The sequence below is a fragment of the Aethina tumida genome, chromosome 3, assembly GCF_024364675.1.
Source record: "Aethina tumida isolate Nest 87 chromosome 3, icAetTumi1.1, whole genome shotgun sequence".
In the NCBI taxonomy this organism is placed as follows: domain Eukaryota; kingdom Metazoa; phylum Arthropoda; class Insecta; order Coleoptera; family Nitidulidae; genus Aethina; species Aethina tumida.
In genome coordinates, this window is record NC_065437.1 from 32,088,102 (window position 1) to 32,108,857 (window position 20,756).

Here is a 20,756-nt window from a genome sequence, read left to right on the forward strand (position 1 = left end):
AATTACTAGATTTTGAAGCTAGTATATCAACTTAATTTCTTTATACTTATTAAAAATATCTGATATTTTCCTGATATTTATATCAGATATACTGAATTATATTTGGAAAAATTCTTATTTTTAATAAGTACATTTTTAAATTATGTAAATGAACATCATGAGTATCAAAAATAATAATATATATTTTTTTATTTATAAAAATTAAATATCAATTGGTAGTAAATATCATGATACTTATTCAAAATATCAAAATAGCGGATTTTTCGATTTTGAACTGTTATTTTTTAATTTCAAGACACAATTTATGTAATAATAATTTAATATAACATTAAATATTAAAATTTATTGTTTCTTTTATTAAAAAGTCTATCTATATATTTATTCTGTTAACATTGGTTTTATTCCCAATTTTGATAATGATTATTATACAAATATCACAATATATTATATATAGTATTTGCTGATATATTTGCTAACCCCTATTTTGTATCAAAATTCATTGAAATAATGAAATGAAAAAAATAAATACGGAATATTCATTGTTTTAGAAAAATTATATATTTTTTAATAAATAGAAGTATAATACAATACATTTTTATTTATTTATAAAAATTAAAAGAGGGTTTGTAAATATATTTACATTTTATACATATCTAATTTTTTCAGTGTTTAGAGTGTTTAAATGATGTTCATAAAAATACCTCAGATAGCAATATAAAAACCCTTTGGGAAATATTCGAAATATTAGAGTAGTGTTCAGTATAGTAGAGTATATAAATAAATACTTAATTCATCAATATAAATTGTAACAGAATATTATAAATATTATATGCTTATTGAAAATATCAAAACATTTCAATTAGGAAAAAATATTATAAAAAGCAGAAGAAATTATGTACATTAATAAATAAATAACTTAGATAACTATAAGTACCTATATAAAAAAGAACTTCACTAAACAACGGTTTAAAAATAATTTAAAAAATTAAAATTAAATAAAATCTCAAAAAACTCTTATAAATCAACAATTTTGATATTTATTTTTTATAAATAACACATCACATATATGTCAGGATGTCATATTATATACATTTCTGGTAACCCCGTTATTTGTTATTTTCTTTAAAAATAATGTATTAATAATTTAAAAATAATATTTTAAATTTTTAACTACTAAAATCTCTTTTAAACTCTTACAAATTAACAATGTTCACATAATATATTATACGTATCACCCAACCTCGTTGTTTATTTTTTAAAAAGACAATGTCTAGGTCGGATTTATTAATTGGAATTGCCATAGATTGGGGGACGCGAACGAGTGGATCCGATCTGCGGGGCCGTGGACGGATCTAATTTATCTTAATGCCAATTTGAACTCCCTCTTAATTTAAGTTCCCGTGTACTAAATTAGAATGAATGGCGCCAATTCAAAGCGCCGTCTAAAAGTAATCGAGTCATCTTTGAAAAATTGCAGGAACGCTTTTCATCCCCTAATCAATTTAGCGTCCCAGAAAAAAGGTACATTCTTCTGCCAAATTCAGGCCACCGACGGCGTCGCTTGTTAAGCGACTCGCCCCTAATCTATTGTGAAATCTTTTGCATTTCGTCGACCCTCTCGCCTTCACGTGTTCTGCCAAGTTTTGACAGCCGTCGAAATTGATCTATTATTATTGTATCGGAGGGGAGATTTGCACATAGACGCCCACAATTTTCGACCTTTTTTCGCTTTAATCAAATACACCCGGCATGTTACGTTCCTTTAAATTGAGTCGTGGTTTCAATAACGAGACCACTTTCGGATTCATGTACAAATTACATTCATTTATGTATTCCTGAACAAAGAAAATCCGGTATTGAATCGTATTCTTGTGGAAAATCGGAAGCAGCGTTTCGAAAAGTAGACGAGTATCATTAGAGGAGCGAAGACATTCGAGCGGTGCACGATAAACAAACAGAAAGTAAAGACACATTTACTTGCGATGTGGTTAAAGTTACTACAACTTTAATGCCATCAGTACGCTTCAAAGACTGCCGTCTGGAGATCCGCTTAGCACTCCGGGCGTTACACGAACTTTTACACCCTCCCTTAAGGGTATCACCGCTTTTTAGCGGCTTTGCGAACATTCAGCTGTCACCTGTATCTTGTTCCCGTTCGCAAATGCCCGGAGATATATTGCCGTGTACCGCATCGAATACAAAAACCGTCTGTCGGTTGTAAATTATGTGTTTAGCCTGCATTACCGATACTCTTTTCCTCCTGCACGACGAACACGGAGAGATGTAGTTGCATCCGGGGCTGCGGACAACGTTTCGCCTGCCACGGCTATCTGTTTTTATTGATTCACCTGTAAATTGATTATCTGGGGGGACGTTTTTATGTGTTTGGGCTCTGTGCAAGCGGACTGGTCGGCAATTTCACCGAGATGTTTACAAGGCACGTACACCGAAAGAAACTTCTTGTTTTGCAACAACAGATACTGAATGCATCATTCAATTTTTAAACGCGTTTCCACTCCCAACTGTTTTCAAACTCAATTAATTTTCCTGTTGGTCGATGTTTCATGCGGGTTAAAAAATTATAAATCAATAAATCTACTAAACTGACTTTTTGTAATAGTAATGGCGTAATAAATACTGGGTGTTCTTAAATTACACTGACGGTTTTATTTTGGATTCGAGGCAACATGTTGGGATGATTTTTCACAGAAAAGTTAAATGAAGCTATTTGAAATTTGGTACAAGGAATACAAGTGAATTTACTACTAAAATTTATCATTAATTTATTATAAAGCTAATATAAATAATATAATAACTAATAAAAAAATTGTCAACTTCGTCCTAATTTGTTCTCTTCATGTATAGTATAGGCGTTGTCTCTCTAATTAAAGGACACCCTATATATGAATTTAATGTTCAATGTTTTTGCACTAATTTTTCCGCAACGTATGAGATATATCGTGAACATTTTTTACGGATTTTTTCCCGCCCTATTTAGAACGAATTAGACACGATACATTACTCGCATTCAATCCTTTCGAAAAAAGCTCGCGATACAGCCGGAGGTGTTCCGGGCAATTGAGCCGAATGTGACGCACCGCCCACGATCCCGACGATCCGTTATTTTTTTTATTTTCTCCGGGGAGTTCGTCCGTGGACTGGAACCGAAATACGTACTTTGTCACCAGAACATCTGAATCTTGTACATGGAAATAAAACAAATATAAATATCGTCGTTTTATCGTGGTTCACATCGCCGTAAAGGACTACCTGTCGTGGCGTGCGGGTAGTTCGCCGTAAAACAGTTTAGAGTTGTTTTATGTGTTTTGCGGGCCTTTTAATTTTTACGTCAATCGTAAAAATATTACGGTCCATTTAATTTTAATTTTGTGTTTGTGGGTATAAATTGTATCAATTACTTTTACCTAAATACACAACAACAACAACAACAACAAACCTCAATATTAATTGTATTCTCGTATAAACGTCAAATTTTAATCTGAAAAGCAACTATCTATTTGTCGCCATCCGACCACATTTAACACTTTTTAACAGGCCAAAATTGATTAAACCAAGAAGGGCCGCATAAACGTCAATGAGATTTATGGACGTGTCGGATCGGCGGCCGTAAAACGTTTTCGGGGGATGTAGGAAAGGCGGTTAATAAATGAGTTATCTACCTATGTCAGTTTAAAATGACGAATGTATAATATTGATCGTTAGCATCGGAACACGTCGGTGGCGATGGCGGTAGTAAAATGCGGGGGCCAGCCGGCGAACGGCGGCCGGATAGTAAAACGTCAGGAGTGTTAAATTCGCAATGACATCGGCAATAAAACTGGCAATTGCACGAAGTGCCGTTACATGGATCATAGTATGCGGGCATGAGTTTCGCGCATAACCTCAATTTATATGGTCGGGAAAATTTGTATGCATTGAGGTCGGGTCCCGGCACCCCATCTCCTCCAGTTCAATGGTTATTTGTCCAAATCGTCATACCATCAGCGCAATACTCCACCGCATTACGCTGTCGACGTTTCCACCGCCGCCGTATTATACACATCGTTTTCGAGCACCACGTCAATTTTCCACGCTGCTTTCCCCGATTTCAAATCGACGGCCCGAGTTTAATTGACTTTAGTGTGTCAATTTTAAACGTGTATACTTACAAGTTTATTTTCTTTATTCATGTAACTATGAATAAATAAACTTCATTACATATTTTTGTAACATGTGATAAAATAGAAACTTTTTTTTACATTTTTGGGGTGTTTTATCAATAAATGTACTTCATTACATGCTATTTTTCTTTGTGGCAAACTAAATCTGGTTCAGTGACGTATCCTTAAAAATTGTATGCAATTTTTGATAAATTGCAGTCATTTTTTCTAACAACAAAAAGTTTCCCTATCTCCAATTTGAGATTTTTAATCTATAAACCATTATTTCAAGATTTAGTAGATGAAAGTGGGATAAACAGAAATTATGATTAGGCAATAAAAAGAAAAAAAATTAATTATTTAAATTTAATATTCAATTTTTTAAATTTTATACACATTTAAATATATAAAAAGCCTCAAACTCCTGAAAAGTGTGGGATAAAGTGTTCTTGAATTCCAGTTATTTTAGTTATTTTAATATTTTTCCACAACATATGTTTTCATATTTTACATCTTACAAATTTTTAATTGTATATATATTTATAAAAATGTTCAGTCTGGTAAATCAAGATCGGATAAAAGATGAAAATGTTATAATAGGAAGAAGAAAAAACTAATTTTTAAATTTAACTATTAGGTTGCAAAAATTTCAAGACTTAGTGGATCAAAGTGGGAAAAATCAGAATTATTATTAGGTATTAGAAATAAGAATTAATCTAATATGTAAAGAATCTCAAACTCACAAAAAGTGTAAGATAAAGTTTTTAAATTTTGAGTGTTGATGCCATTCCAGCAATTTCAATTATTAACAATTTCACATTTCAAATTTTTAATTGATAGATTATTAGGTTATAAAAATGTAAAGCTTTAGTAAATCAAGATTGGATAAAAAATGAAAATGTTATAATAATAAGAAAAATTTAATATTTAAATTGAATGCTCAATTTTTTTACATATTTAAATACTGTAAAAAACTGGAAACTCCTGAAAAGTTTCTAAATTGTTGATGAATTTCAACCATTTTCGTCATTCTGAGTTTTCTAATAACAAATAACTTGAATACCTCACATTTCAGATTTTTAGTCGATAGATTATTTATTAGGTTACAAAAACGTTCAAGGATCAAGGTCGGAAAAACATGAGCTGTTATGAGAGTTGAAAGCCTGGAATTAGTTGAAAATTTAAGATAATTAATATTTTTATAATTTAAATTTTGGTACTGGTGCGCATCCACCATTTTTTAAAATTTGGAATACTTCATAGGATTTGCCTTAAATCGTTCCTAAAATTAGTTTTCTAGTATATCATTCATATTTGAATAATTAATTTTTTAAATTAATTTTGTTTTATTAAACGTAGAAATAATTCTTCAATTTAAGAAAAAAACTTTAAACACATTCGAATTAAAGTTAATAAATTACAAAGTTTTTGTTGTTATACATTTATATTTCTAAACAGCAGTCAACGCAATCACAACAACAAGCAATATTAAATAAATATTAATTAATGCAACTGATGTCCATTAGTTCAATGTATGCCGGTAATTAGCTAACACATCATAAATAAGTACCAGTTTAATTATAAATTTAATTTAATATGTGTCTATTTTAAACTAAATTAACGTATATCAACAAAACGAAATTAATAACCTATTAGTATTAAACTCGTAATAATTTTTGGTGCATTGGAAATTAATTAGCGGACAATATTTGCATACTGCAATATTGTTATTTATGACAAAATTAATACAACATATTGAGACTCGACTGTCCTCATGAACAATTTTATTTATTATTACTTTACATTTCAAAATTAATTTTGTCAGTGCGAATGTACGCCATTGCTGCAATAATTAATAAATATGAACCGAACGCGAATATTTGGCATATTTGAAATAACATGTATAAACAGCGACATTTGATGATGATACATTGCAATTACTGCACTGCACAGTCTAATACAATACAATACAAACACTCAATTATTAAATTTTAATGGAAATAAAAGTGTAATAAACAATAAATTATATAAATAAATGTGTTTGATGTTATCGGGGCCAGTAAGTTATTTCGTACCAGTTTCCAGGTTGCATAATTGAAGTACCCGAGTTTGAATTTTTAGCCGAGCGCGATATTTTATTGCGCCGCATGAAATCCATAAAATTTATTCTAAACGCCACTAAAACAAAGGGCCATAAAAATCCCACTTTATATTGCAGCGAAATTCGTGAACTAAACGTTAGAGCACGGTTGAGCTCATTTGACATTCTGTCCGGTCCGGGTGGCGGGGACCTACGCTTTTCCGTAAATAAAATAGCAGTTGTTTCGACCGCCGTACGCCGTGATAATGCGAGGGAGCGCAAAAAAAAGCGGGTGGCGAGAAAGGAGTGAGCGGCGGGGTAAAAAAAAGGGATAAGGGTCGACCCTCGAAACGCTCTAAGGCCAGAGATTTGTGGCGAATTTATTTTCTCAGGAGAAAGAGGACCGGTACGGCTGTACAAACAATAAAGTCCCGGTTATTATATGTGTCCCGCATTTGAATGGGGCCCATTGTACCGGCGCGGCAATAAAGTTTTCCGCCTCCACTTCACTGATTTGCCCAACTTTTATTAATGCATTTGTTCTCTCGGTTCACGGATTTTCGCGACTGTAAATTTTATCTGCCGCCACTCAATCTAATTTCTTGTCGCACGTTGTTCAATTGAATGGCGCGACGACTGTGGCCGCAAGTGCAAAAATAATTGTATGCGGAACGCGACGTAATTTGATGGGTGATTAACCCTCGTCAGGTGTTAACACACGATGTAATCTTGGGGAGCGTTCGCGGACCATTCGGTATCATGTCAGCAAATTGCTTAATGCGGTCGGTCAACCAGACGAGTAGTTACAACCGTCATTAATCTGACAATACCAACAACAACCAGCAACAATGGCTTTTAATGGACGGGGCACGAATGAAGAGTCCTTAATTAACGTAACCTTCGCATTTCGCACGGTGGGCAGACGATAACCGTTAACAGAAACTAACTTGAAATGCATTTCCTGATTAGCTCCTTCTTTTAATAATCGTTAGTGTTTCGGGATTATTTCGTCATCGAACAAAGGAATGTTTCACAAGTGGATTGCGGGCGGTCGTTGTAGAGGGGCGAGGGAGATTTCCACCCCCGACCTCCGGTCCCGCAGACTGACCCAACGCCGCCTCTAAACTGATTGTTTCGACCACTTAGTGGATTACGGGGTTGCGCCGTCAGCTAAGTGGGTTTAACTTGTCTTTCTTAATTAAAAGTTTCATGAAACATTCACACTTACCCGATCTCACGTACTTGCGGCCACGGCGAACAAACCCTCGCTCTGTAATTGTTTCGTGAGAGATACAATATTCTTAATGCGTCTTAGCGCGGTCTCGGCGCTGTTAGTTTGAATTATTATGTGATGAGAGTGTGTTTTTCTAATGGGTCGCTTTTCTTTGCAGAGAAACTCGATATCGCCGGCTGAAAGGGAGAAGTACAGGCCGAGGACGCCGCAAGAGCCCGAGCTGAAAAAGCCGAAAAAAGAAGAAAAAGACCTCGGTCACGTAAGTATTAAAGTACGTAGTATTTTTAACAAACTAACCGACAGGTGAAGTATTTACTTGTTGTTAACGTTTACTAATTTGTGATTATGCATGTGCATTTTCTAGTAGTACGAGGGCAGTATGATAAGTACATAACCTATACCAGATGCAGATGATGCAGCTATTGTTAAAAAGTTACATTTATCGTAAATATAACATTTCACAAAAATACTGTCATGTTTCCAGGTAGTTTAATTTATAATTGGCAGCCATTTAAATTAAATATAATTTTTATAAGCATGAATGAAAAATAAAACAAATGTCAATTTAACAAAATGCACTTTACTTCATTAATAACCATAAAATATTGAAAGCAAAATTCAACCGTGTTTCCTATAAATATTTTTGAGTAAAATCAAGGGGTTGCCATTTTTGAATTAATTGAAAAAATCCAATCGTGATAAACTATTGATAAAAAACTCGATGAAATTACTGAGACTGTATGTGTATGTATATATATAATTACTTTAGTATCCACCACCACCTGATTTAGGACATTACCATTATTTTCTCTTTCTAAATATGAAAAATTGGTTCTAATGATGAGGTCATTACAGAAATAAATACTTCTTGGTTCAATCGTATTTTTTAAAAGGAGAATAAAAGAGAGAAAAACATTGAATTAATTGTATTGAATTGAAAGATGATTATGTTAAAAAAAAAATTACAGAAAAAAATTTTTGTCAAGGTGAGGTACTTATCATAGAGCTACGTAGTTCATCATTCAAGTGGCATTTATAAATATATATTTTTAACAATAGAATCTTGTAAACATAAATTTAAAAGTATCTTCGTAATGTCATTAAAAGAAAGCACTTAAGTTTATTAAAGACAATTTAGATACGGGTTATCTTTAATTACACGACTGGCGAGAAGGTAATTGAATGATAAAAATAAAAAGGTTTATTTAAGTCCTCTATCGAAGAACAACACTAGTGAGCCCCTAGTGATATATCCGCCACTGAATTCCCAATAAACCATTAACGTCACGTATAGAAATCGGTATCGTAATAGCCCAACAGTTTTATGCCAGTTTTAAGCACGGTTCGGTGTCAATATAATGGCTTTTTATTTAGAATCTAGCAAATTTAAAGCGAGGCTTTATATTTTTATGTTCTGGCAGTCGCCGCGGCGGTGTTCACAGCTTGAGCCGTAAATGCGCAATAAACAGGCAGCAGTTACTGCAGCAGAATGTTTTATTATAATGTAAAATGTCTCTCTGGCTGGAGAGGCGACGGCATCGCTCCCTAACAAGTATTTCCAAGAAAGTGCACTGACATCCCCCGACGCCCGCCACACTCTCCCACCCCCCGCGCACTCGACGACGCTAAACTGCATGACCCAAATTTCAGCCCGAACATTTCAATGTTTATCGCCCTGCTTCATCTGTTCCCTCCTTCCAGTCGTTTTCATTCTGAAGATGCACCGCTGCGGTTTATGCACATTTTACGGCGGATATTTACTTTGTATCAATGCTTTTCCCTTTGCGCCGTGTGCACGAACGGGTGAGTGGTTTCACCTCAACACGTCACCATTGTTTTGTTGCAAGAAGCAATTTCCCTGTGTTCTTGTGAATGAGAATGATCTTCTTTCTATGCTGGAAACTTTAATCGCGTGTGACACGATATTTTTTGCAGTAAATTTATAATGTGCACTTCGATTGAGGATCGTTCAATTAAAAATGGTGAGTGCAACGCAACCTTCGCCGCACCGTCGTTTTTTCCATCCGGCCCATAAATAAGGCGAGCGTCGCCCATGCAAACCGCAGCGTATGTGTTTGTGCCGTAATAAAAATGAAATACTCGCATACAGCCGCGTAATATATCTAAAATGCACACGTACACGGACAAGACACGGTCGAAACATGCAACTGATTTGCGATTGCGAGATAAAGGCTTGTTCGCCGGCGACCTCCCGCCTGCGGTCTAACGTGCGTAGGTTACTTAAATCCGCGACAACTAGCCCCTATTTACCATATAATGGGCCGTTACGGTGTCCCTTTGATATCTTGATATCACGCCACACTTATAAATCGAACCAGTTTTCTGCAAAGTGCGCTTTTTTGCCCGTCCGGACCCGTTTATTAACGCCCCGCACTTTGCATAAAGCAACCTCAATAAGAACATTCGCAGACAAGCACTCTAAATCTGAATCACTGGGAGACAGTGCAACTGATGAATCAGCCTTGTTTTACGGCTTAATAAGTAGAATTCCACTAATTGATTAGGGACAATTCTTAGGAATAATCAGATAATTTCAATGAGAAATCTATTCATTCATTAAGAAGGCAACAAAACACAAATTGGGAGACATAATTATTTTATATTTTTTGTTAAATAATAACATAAAAATATATTTACAAGAGTATATCAAACGCAGAAACTGCTGTTGCTTTAGGTGGTGTTACACAGTACTCGTCGCATCGGATAAAGCGGGAAGTCCTTCAAAGAACAATAAATACGGATGCACACTTGTACACACTTATTTTTAAATTGTTTTCTCTGCTGATGCTACCCATATTTTCAAGAAATTTACAGTATAATTCTAAGAATGATGGTCGTTTCTGATCTACTTAATTAAAAATAATTTTACTAATTAATTGTTTTAGTAAACTACTTGTATAATACAATTTTACCAAATAATCAATGGAGTAGTAGAATTTTATTAATTGATCTGCAGTTTTCAAAGAAATTGAATAAAATAGTAGAACTATTGAATGAAATCGTAATTTTCTGACCATACTAAGAGAAATAGTATGGTATATTTTTTCTAATTAGTTAGTAATTTTTTGAACTACTGAATGAAAAGTAGAATTTCGAGTGAATATAATTTAGAACGAGAAATACAATTTAACCTCCTAAGCGGGGATTTGTTTTTAACATAATTTAAAATTATTCTTAATGAAAGGAAAGAAAACGTTGGCATAAAATCATCTAGTTTCTAGAACAATTAAACCTCGTTTATGTGCGGTTTTTACGGATTCCAAATTAAAAACGTTAGCGTGCCTATTCAAGCGGTGACCAATAACAATTAAGTTTGCTAAGTTTGCGCCGTAAAGTGTCTGGAATTCTTACAGCCTTGGCGCGGATAAAGCGCGACTTAACTAGTATTTAGGGACGTGATTAGATGTGAGATGGAATCGTGCCTGGTTACGACCCGTCACGCTTAACGTTGTTAAACTTTTTACAGCTCGCGGCTCGCTATTAATTTGCCCGGACTTTGTCACCCGGATTTTTCACGGAACTACATCAGGGATTTGTACACTGCCCTAAACAAACCGACGCTGAGATTTCAAACAAAGTACAATTTATTTCTTACGTTATTAAGTAATATAAAACGTATACAATGTGTCAACCATTGTTACAAGTTAAATTATCTAGTTCGGATTACAAATGGATGTTTTGAAACGAATTTACCGATGTAACATAGATCATTTCGACCATGTGTGCGATTCACTTTTTTCAAAAACCAGTTACTGCCTTTGGAAACAAGTATTAATACCATTTCACATTGGTTCTTGGAATCCTATAAATTTGTTTCGCCGTCGACTACAATACAGAACGTAAGACGATAATAGAAGCGACGAGTTGAATACAAAATTCTCCGTGGGTTTGTTACCTTTTAGAAACGGCTCAGTATTACGAGCATTCGCCATTATTGAAAATTACACGTTATTTAAACATCTGTACTGCAACATTTTAATGTTCATGCAAATTTCGGATCATTTAAATAAAATATGTTGCAGGATTCGAAATTGAAACGAAAAAACGTAAATTAAAATGGCAGTGGAAACAACAGCGAACGCAACTCGAAAAACCATTAACGGCAATAAAAACATAGATCGCTTATATAAACACTAATAAAATCGGACATTAAATTAAAGAATTGTTTTATTGGCAGTAAAGAGTAAAATATGGCGCGAACAAAAAATCCACAATGGTTGTGCTTTAAAGCCGATATCTCGCAAACTTGACGACTTCTTGTTTATCTGTCGGCGTTCGAACGAATGCTGCTTTAATCTCGTATTTGGCATAATTATTTCACTGATATGGGCAAAACGACAAAAACATAGTCGGTCATAATTGCGGTGGTGTAAAAAAACACATAAATGCCATTAAGATTTACTGCTTACGAGAAAACTGATTCGCATCAGTCCGTTTATTGCTCAGCTGATTAACAATTAAAAGTCGATTGGGCGGTTTGAATTTTTTTTTTGTCCCAAGCTGCTTCATTTCCAAAAGTGGTAATATATGATTTTTAACGCCCCAAGCTATGCCATATGACGGGTTTATAGTTTCCCCGTAAATTGGCTCGTGAACGTTTATGTATTTTCATTAGCAAATTCTCTTTCGACAGGTCATCAAGTAATAATTTGGCTGATAAAAATTACATCTGTTTTTGTATACCATTTTATGTGTTAATGTTTTTTTTTTTTTAATTCAAGTAATGTTTTAACAATTCATATGTTTGTTAACAGCATAGTGACGGTGAAAAAAGTGACCAAGACTTAGTTGTGGACGATGCCTCTGAAGACCCAGTATCACCGCCCAACGGTACGACGTCGCCAAGAGAAAATGGAATAGACAAAATACCCAAAAAGGAACATCCGGGTCCCCATAGTCCGCGATCAGGAACGTCGAGCAATGCGTCGACGCCTTCAACGAAGAACAAACTAGATCCGGAGAAACCTTCGACGCCCATTTCCAAAAGTGTCACCCCGACGTCAGCAGCTGGACCTTCAGCTGGAGGCAGCGGCATGAAACAAGTAGTGAAACCTCCAGCGCTTGGACAATACCCTAACTACATTCCCATTACAAATGGTAAGAACAAATTCGAAAGCTTTATCAAAACTTTACGCTCACACTCGATTAATTTTTAGGTGCGTCACCACATGAACTGCAAGTAGCTGCCGCGGCTGGTTCTTACGGAGGATTGCACAACAATCTTCCACCTACTCTTAACAATTATCCCAGACCACCACTGCAAATGGGGTACGATCCCCATTCGCAGATGCGTGCCCCAGTTGTTCCCGGAATGGGAGGAATTCCTGGTGGAAAACCGTAAGTGTATCAGTCAATTAACTAAGATTAAATTAATTGAAAATTGTTTTTTCAGGGCGTATTCATTCCATGTGAGTGCTGACGGTCAAATGCAACCGGTGCCCTTTCCGTCGGATGCCCTCGTAGGTCCAGGCATACCAAGGCACGCGAGGCAGATTAACACGCTCAGTCACGGCGAAGTGGTATGCGCAGTGACCATCTCGAATCCGACCAAGTACGTTTACACCGGTGGCAAAGGCTGTGTAAAGGTCTGGGATATCAGTCAGCCGGGATCCAAGAGTCCCGTCTCCCAACTAGATTGCTTGGTAAGTTTTCTTAAAATTCCCCATTTCTTGTGCCCTTTCTAATGATAATTGTTATTTGTAGCAAAGAGATAACTACATCAGATCCGTGAAACTTCTACCAGATGGACGGACGTTAATCGTAGGCGGAGAAGCGAGTAATTTGTCGATATGGGACTTGGCGAGTCCGACGCCCCGCATTAAGGCGGAATTAACGTCAAGCGCCCCAGCATGTTACGCTTTAGCTATCAGTCCCGATTCCAAAGTGTGCTTCAGCTGCTGTTCAGATGGCAACATTGCAGTGTGGGATCTTCACAATCAAACACTAGTGAGACAATTCCAAGGCCATACAGGTAAATATTATCTAATATTGTTTCTTTGAAATATAAATCTTCATTACTTATTTTCTTTTTTAGACGGTGCTTCTTGCATAGACATATCGGCGGATGGCACGAAGTTGTGGACCGGCGGATTGGATAATACTGTGCGCAGTTGGGACCTGCGCGAGGGCAGACAGTTACAGCAACATGACTTTAGCTCGCAAATCTTCTCACTGGGCTACTGTCCGACGGGCGAGTGGCTGGCCGTCGGTATGGAGAACTCCAACGTGGAGGTGCTGCACGCTGCCAAGCCGGACAAGTACCAGCTACACCTGCATGAGAGTTGCGTGCTCTCGCTCAGGTTCGCAGCTTGCGGCAAATGGTTCGTTTCCACCGGCAAGGATAATTTGTTGAACGCGTGGCGAACGCCCTACGGGGCCAGCATATTCCAGGTAATTAATTATCACAAGACTAAAACGACTTATGCAAATTAATTTATACGCAATAACGCATTACTAATATGTAATGTTTCCGTTTCAGTCGAAAGAGTCGTCGAGTGTGTTGAGCTGTGACATCTCCGCAGATGATAAATACATAGTGACGGGTTCGGGAGACAAGAAAGCAACAGTCTACGAAGTAATATATTGAGGCAGCTCGTCATGGTGTTAAAAATGGACATGGTAATCAAAAAACGTTCAGTGTAGATTATAAATAAATTAAAAGAAATTGTGATAATTAATGTGTAATAAACGGTTACTGCTTAAAAATGAAAGAAAATAATGGACTATCACAGAAAATTTACGTTATAGTGATCTGATGTGAGATGCTAGAGACTTTAGATTCAGTGATCTCCATGACATGCTTTTTAATTATTTAACGAATTACTGTAAATATTTACGATTTATTTTAAGACAAAATTTGTTATTTTAACTCAAATGTTGATAGATTGTAATACAAGGAAATACTTAAGATTTTTTTTATTTTAATAAAATTCTCAACTGTCAGTTATGTAAATATCACTTATAAATGCATTTTGCACATTGTTTTTATTTGTTATTTAATATGTAGCAAGCAAGACTCGAAATGCCGAGATAAGCAGTCGTTCTGATGAGAAAATCACACCTCAAGAGATGTTTTAAGACGTTGTATTGTATTTCTACTAGTCGTCGACATTGTACAGATGTTTTTAAAATTCATTCTCACAAATATGTGTCTATACATGACAAATGCATTTTTATTCTACTGAAAAAAAAATTTTTCTTTTCACATTTTCTCCCGTATATTTTAAAATATAGTTTATTATTAGTACATGTTTTTTTCTCTTAAATTAATAATAATGTATTAATAATTAATTCCTTATACTAACAAATGTTGATACACACACTTTCTATTTCATTGTTCATAATTACACTATATCTTATTAGAATTAGCCAAATGTTACGTGAATTGTTGTTTGTTTGTAAAATCGGATTGTCTCTATTGTCTTCATTTAGGCTAGAAGTAGAGTTAGTATGTGCAAGACAGTAAAGAATCCGGATAATATATTTTAAAACAGTCTTGGGGTGTTCCACTGTAAAAAATTATTATTAACGAAACAACAAATGTATATTACCTATATATTTGTAATTAATTCTAGTAACTATAATAAAAATTATTTAATAAAAAACGTATCTCAGTGTTGCCTACACGAATTCGCTCTCATTTTTTGCATGTGCAAAAAACCGGTGCATATTATTTCCTCACAGGGATTATTGGCTGGCAGAGTTGTTTGTATTATAGTAAATAATTTGTTAAAATTAGAGTAGATTAATGTATTTTAAAATTTGTACATTTATTAGGATTTTGTTGACGCCAATTTGACTCCTGTGAAGAAGTAGACTGCATTTTTGTGTATATCATATGTGTGGTTCCGTTCAGTTAGATAGCATTTATAATAACATCTAAAATTTATGTTAGATATTTGTAGATATTTGAAAATTTATATCATTGTTTTTATTTAACATTAATGTCAATACAGGATATTCATTTTTCCAAGCACAACTGATAACTTTTTGATATCTGATACCCAAACACTAAAAATAAATTCAAGTGCTGTAATAGTTTAATACAACTCAAAACATCCTTAAAACGTATCACATATGAAAAAGTCTTCATTTTGAAATCTTTTTTATTTATGTGTATAATACGCATATAGGTTTTGATGATTTGTGCAAGCAGGATAATTTTGCTTCTTGCAGATATCATTCCAAAGTGTGTTCATTCGTTTATTGACAACATTTTCTTTACAATAGACCAAGAAACTGAATTTACCTGAAAAGACATGGAAAACAACAATAGCCCAACAAAATGTATTTTATCATGCAATTGGTGAAATAAACTTATGTTATTTGCATTTTAATGTTTCGCTTTATTTTGTTTTAAACCTTTTTATTCCACAAAATTTACATTTACAAATTACATAAATGTTGAATGACATGGTCAAATGAGAAAATAATTGTATTAAGCTCCTAAATTTGAATAAGAACAAGCGTTTAATATAAATAGTTATGAATCATAATAGAATGGAATATTTTGAACTTAGTCAAAGATTAAATATATATTTCTGTAAACGTATATATTTAATTTTTCATTTGGTCTTAATTATATAAGATATGTTTATTTGAAATTGTAAATATTTTTAGTAACAGTGCCATCTGTTGGAGAATGTTTTATGTAGAGTTTGACAATGTGTAGGGTTGGAAATACTTCGGTTACAGCTTTTATCATACGCGGATAGATGGCTACACATTTATTAATTTGAAAATTTAGTAATGGCGTGCAGTGTAATTTTTAATTTTGTAAATAAAATACCAAATCACCTATAAATAATAACACATCAAAATCAAATTCTTTAAAAGTTAATAATTTTACTTTCCTGAATTGCCAGAATCATGTTAAAACTACAAATTATAAGGTAAGATTAACAAGTAGAGTTTTATTGGTATAATTAAAATTTGACAAAAAATATAATAAATTAAACAATATCACAAACTCAAATGTGAATTACAAATATACACGTATATTTACTTTCCTCAATTAAAATAGATAATAACGCCTGTGTAATTAATATATGCAAAAGTTAATGAATAAAATTATGCATGGAAGTTTATAATTGATAGATAAATTTGGTGTAAATTAATGTCCACAATTACGGTCAAAACAAGGACGGATATTAACCTCTGATCCTCGCAGAACTAAGTCAATAACACGAAAAAAGTGTCGTTAATATCGTATAGTATCAGTGTTCTCATTTCTTAGAGGAAAACAAAAATTGCCGGTAACTTTCCGGTCGAAAAAGTAGTTTTCTGGCTTGGTTGAACTGGAAACGGTGGGTGTGTTCGTCCATAAATACGGCGGGCCATTATATCTCTTAGTTGCTGGCACTGCTGCCAATAATTGATTTTAGAAATGAGGAGGAATCAAGGTTGTTTGTTCCATGTGTTTCTGACTGTGCGATGAAATATTAGCGTGAATAGATTCTAATCCATATGCATCAGTGCAGAAATTTCAATTCGAACTGCCAATGACAAACAGCCAGGGCAGAAAGTGGAAGCGGCGCGGAGTCATTAATGAAAATTTAGCGTTTCGTTGTTGTCTGCTGACGATAATATTTATGTATCATCTTGAAATGATGCATTGTGTATAATGTAACAACGTAATGTCATACCGCAAGTTTTCACTTGCTCTGGAAACAAAATTCTACTATAATTTATTCAATGAATATTAACAGTAATAACATCATCATTGAAACTTAATAGTTAATTAATCATAATTATGTACACTTCATCTAAAATCAAAACAGGTATAAATTTAATATTAATGTAATTCATCATAAGCAGTGTGGGAGGCCTCGAAAATAAACGACGGAAGTAAATTCAATTAAAACGCTGATAAAATTATGAAGCTTTCTTGACATTCCATGCATAAAATTGTTTATTTTCAGGAACGAAAAGTTTAGATAAATAATTTAATAATTAAACAGGGTTAGCTGACTGAAACAAAACTCGTACGCAGTTAAGATGAGTATTAGTGAGTTATTATTTTGTTAAATTGAGTGTCATGTGCAGCAAAGTAGCTTTGCATTCTGACGGCCTGTAAATAATGCATATGATATTCATCGGAATGACGCAAAATGAAAACTCATTTGCAGATCCCATCCTCGCTGGATTACCTAGATAATTTTATTTTGGGTGAAATTGCAAAAACTAGACATACGAAATCCATTTGTTAATTTAAATATGATGGGTTTATTAGCAAATCAAAAACCAGACGGTCGTTTTCAAATTAAAAATGTACATCACTAAACATAAATTTATCTACTCAAATATATATTTTTAAAATTAGACCCTGCATTTTTATTCAATAGAACATAATAAGATTAAATCTGGAGCAAATTATTAATAATGCAGTTAACTTCCTTCATAGAACATTCCCACTTTATTTTCTCTTCAGTAAGCACGAGTAAAACGTCCATTCTATCACATTCTACAGCTAACTTTGCACTGCTCACTCATTTTCAAAACTTCAAGCTGTTTCACAATTCAGACAAACTTTCTTAACATGCACTTCCAACTTATAAATTAGTAAAATGCAAGAGGTAACGAATTTAAAATAAAACGACTCAAGAAAGTTGAGGATAAGTCCTCTAGACTTCTTATTTTAGCGTACAATTATAATGTTTTAAATTACGTAACCTTTTTAGTTGAGTGAACCACATTTAAATGCAGAAGATATTTTTACATGTTCATCTTATTTATTTTCAGTCTAATCTATCTTTATACACTGCGAGTCATTTGATGTGGATAATTTGAATTATTTCAAAAATCCGAATTACAAATGGCATTGTATTGCAACAAATATATATTAAAATAAGTTTTAATAAACAATGTAATTTTCTGCATGAATTGTAATAAAACTAATATCACCAAATCTTCTGGGAAATTAATAAATCAAAATTAATTAAAGTTAGGAAAATAGACTATCTGTACTTGGTCGGTCCCCTCTTGAAGAGTTACTTTGTATTTGCATTCGAATAATGTCAAATTTATAAGTTATGCACGGTGGTGTCGGGTACAGTCATTTAAGAAAGAGAAATCTGGTCCAAATTCTAGAGTAAATAGAACAATAATTGGTTAATGATATCGCAGAACGTTCATAGTTGTTCATTTTAATATGTGCTACTCACTCAGTTCTTGTCTCTAAAGAAAATACCACTCCATACTGTTACCGCCTCCAAAAGAAACAATTGGAGTCATATTTTTGGCTCATGATACCGATGATATAATTGTATACCTGGACTCAACTGTGAACAGAGAATTACACCATTCGACTACGGTCCATTGGTGGTGATTATGTTTCGCAACCCGATGCTCACTTTAACAGAAGGTGTCGAAAATTTCTTCTGGTGATAAGTTCAGCTTCAAGCAACCTTCTTCTGATAGTACACAGACTTACAACGATTCTAACGTCTACATGAAGCCTTGATGCAGAGAATGTGCGATTTCATCTCATTGTTAACTACCACCATTTCATATATCGGTCTCATCAATTTGGCGATAACAATTAAAAGTACAACTGATTACACTTTGTGAGACCTTATACTTGTTGTTGATTCAGATTGCCACGTGTCACCTTCCAAAATTGGAATTATAGTTTCATAAGAAACTTTTTATACACTTTATAGAGCTGAACCGAATAAAATGTGTACAAATCCTCAAAACTGTTTTTGAAAATAAAAATGGAGAGATTTTTACAAGAAATGCGTTGTTGTTTATTTTTATGTCTATTAAATACATAAAAAATAAATAAATAAATTTCAAATACAGTCCGTCTAGAGCGGCGAATATTCAAATGATATTATTGATCAAAATAAAACTCACTGAAAATATTTTTAATCTATTTAATCTAGGAAACTAAATTATCCACTTCCAAATATGCGTAGTGTATAAATTTGAGCTATTTCATTGTCTAGAATCTTTTAGACGGCTTAACTTTCCCTGTAGATATGCATCCCCAACATTATCTAGTACTTGTTTTCCGAATTAAATTAAGTTCTTAAACTAAGATTTATTTAAATTAAATTTAGCCTTAGGATTAATAAAAAAGATGAAAAATTAGCTGGCTAGTGCCAAATCAGTCTAGAACTATAAAAATACAACACAGTCTTGACTCTTTAATCTTTTGCGGTTCATTTCGAGCGTGGCCGAGAAAAATAATTTATGATGTTTGCCCAAGCGACAACATAAAAGCTCCAGGAAGAATTAACATGACAATCGCACATTTTTCTTGGGCAGGTGCTACGACCGGACCGATAATAGAAATAAGTTACATGTGAAGGTATCGGAAGTGCCGTGACAACGGACACGTGATGCCATATTTCGTGTTTCGTTTGTTAGTTAAGTAATGGGTCGCTCATTCACGAAAGGTGGATCGTTTTGGTGGAAATTATAGTGATAGTACGTCAATGGGAACGAGCTTTGGCCTAGTTTAGAAACGGATTCCAAATCAGGGACTATTTGAACTCTATCGATTGCACTTGCAATTGAATTAAACACTTAGATTCATTTACCGATAGTATTATAGAGCGATTACTAACTGATTGAATACCATTCTTAATTAACATATAGTCAACGATGTTACACCATCGTACAACGAATTTTTGAACAGATGCATGCCTGTACCAACATACATAAAACATCTGGATAATTATAAGCCATAAACTATGTTTATTATGTAAGTGAGTTTTTTTATTCGTGGATTATCGTATTCATACTTGACCACGTGAATCGTCCTAATTTACACCTGCTTTATCGTCTCAAGGGTCTTCCGTTACCAAAAAGCAACCACTTCATTTAGAAAGTGTGAAAGAATAATTGTTTCCTGTCTTCAGCGCCAAGGGAACAAAGAAAACTAAATAAAAATTAAATTTTTAATCTTATTGTTAGTTTATTAGTTTACTTATATTATAAGGTCATATGTTTATCGTGATTGAACTAGTCTATCTGACTTATATCGGATTCTCGTTATTATTTCAAGGAAAAATGAAGGCGAATGAGCCATACAATATTACATTTCTCACACTGTTTACGATCTTATTTTACGGTATGAGTTTTTATGCGCTTCATCTTGTGGATACAATTACATTTACGGTAAAAATGTATAACTCTCATTTTGTCGAGGATTTATACCTTTTGTAAAAGTTCGGCCATAAACCAGGTGAGAGTGTATGAAAAGAACTAAGAAATACTAAACTTACCTGGGATGCATAATACGGCATTGTGGGCC

General features: G+C 34.0%; 1 protein-coding gene across 2 annotated transcripts in view; it reads left to right on the top strand.

The window, feature by feature from the left end:
* The window catches only part of LOC109599876 (transducin-like enhancer protein 4), a 123,348-nt gene extending 107,517 nt beyond the window's left edge, over positions 1 to 15,831 (top strand). For both annotated transcript variants that reach the window (XM_049965758.1, XM_049965759.1), the window contains 7 exons: positions 7,632 to 7,733; positions 12,250 to 12,592; positions 12,652 to 12,832; positions 12,888 to 13,137; positions 13,199 to 13,466; positions 13,530 to 13,885; positions 13,974 to 15,831. In XM_049965758.1, coding sequence (XP_049821715.1) covers positions 7,632 to 7,733; positions 12,250 to 12,592; positions 12,652 to 12,832; positions 12,888 to 13,137; positions 13,199 to 13,466; positions 13,530 to 13,885; positions 13,974 to 14,081 — 1,608 coding nt within the window. In that variant the 3' untranslated portion in view covers positions 14,082 to 15,831. The remainder of the gene's footprint in view (positions 1 to 7,631; positions 7,734 to 12,249; positions 12,593 to 12,651; positions 12,833 to 12,887; positions 13,138 to 13,198; positions 13,467 to 13,529; positions 13,886 to 13,973) is intronic.
* Positions 15,832 to 20,756: the final 4,925 nt, after the last annotated feature.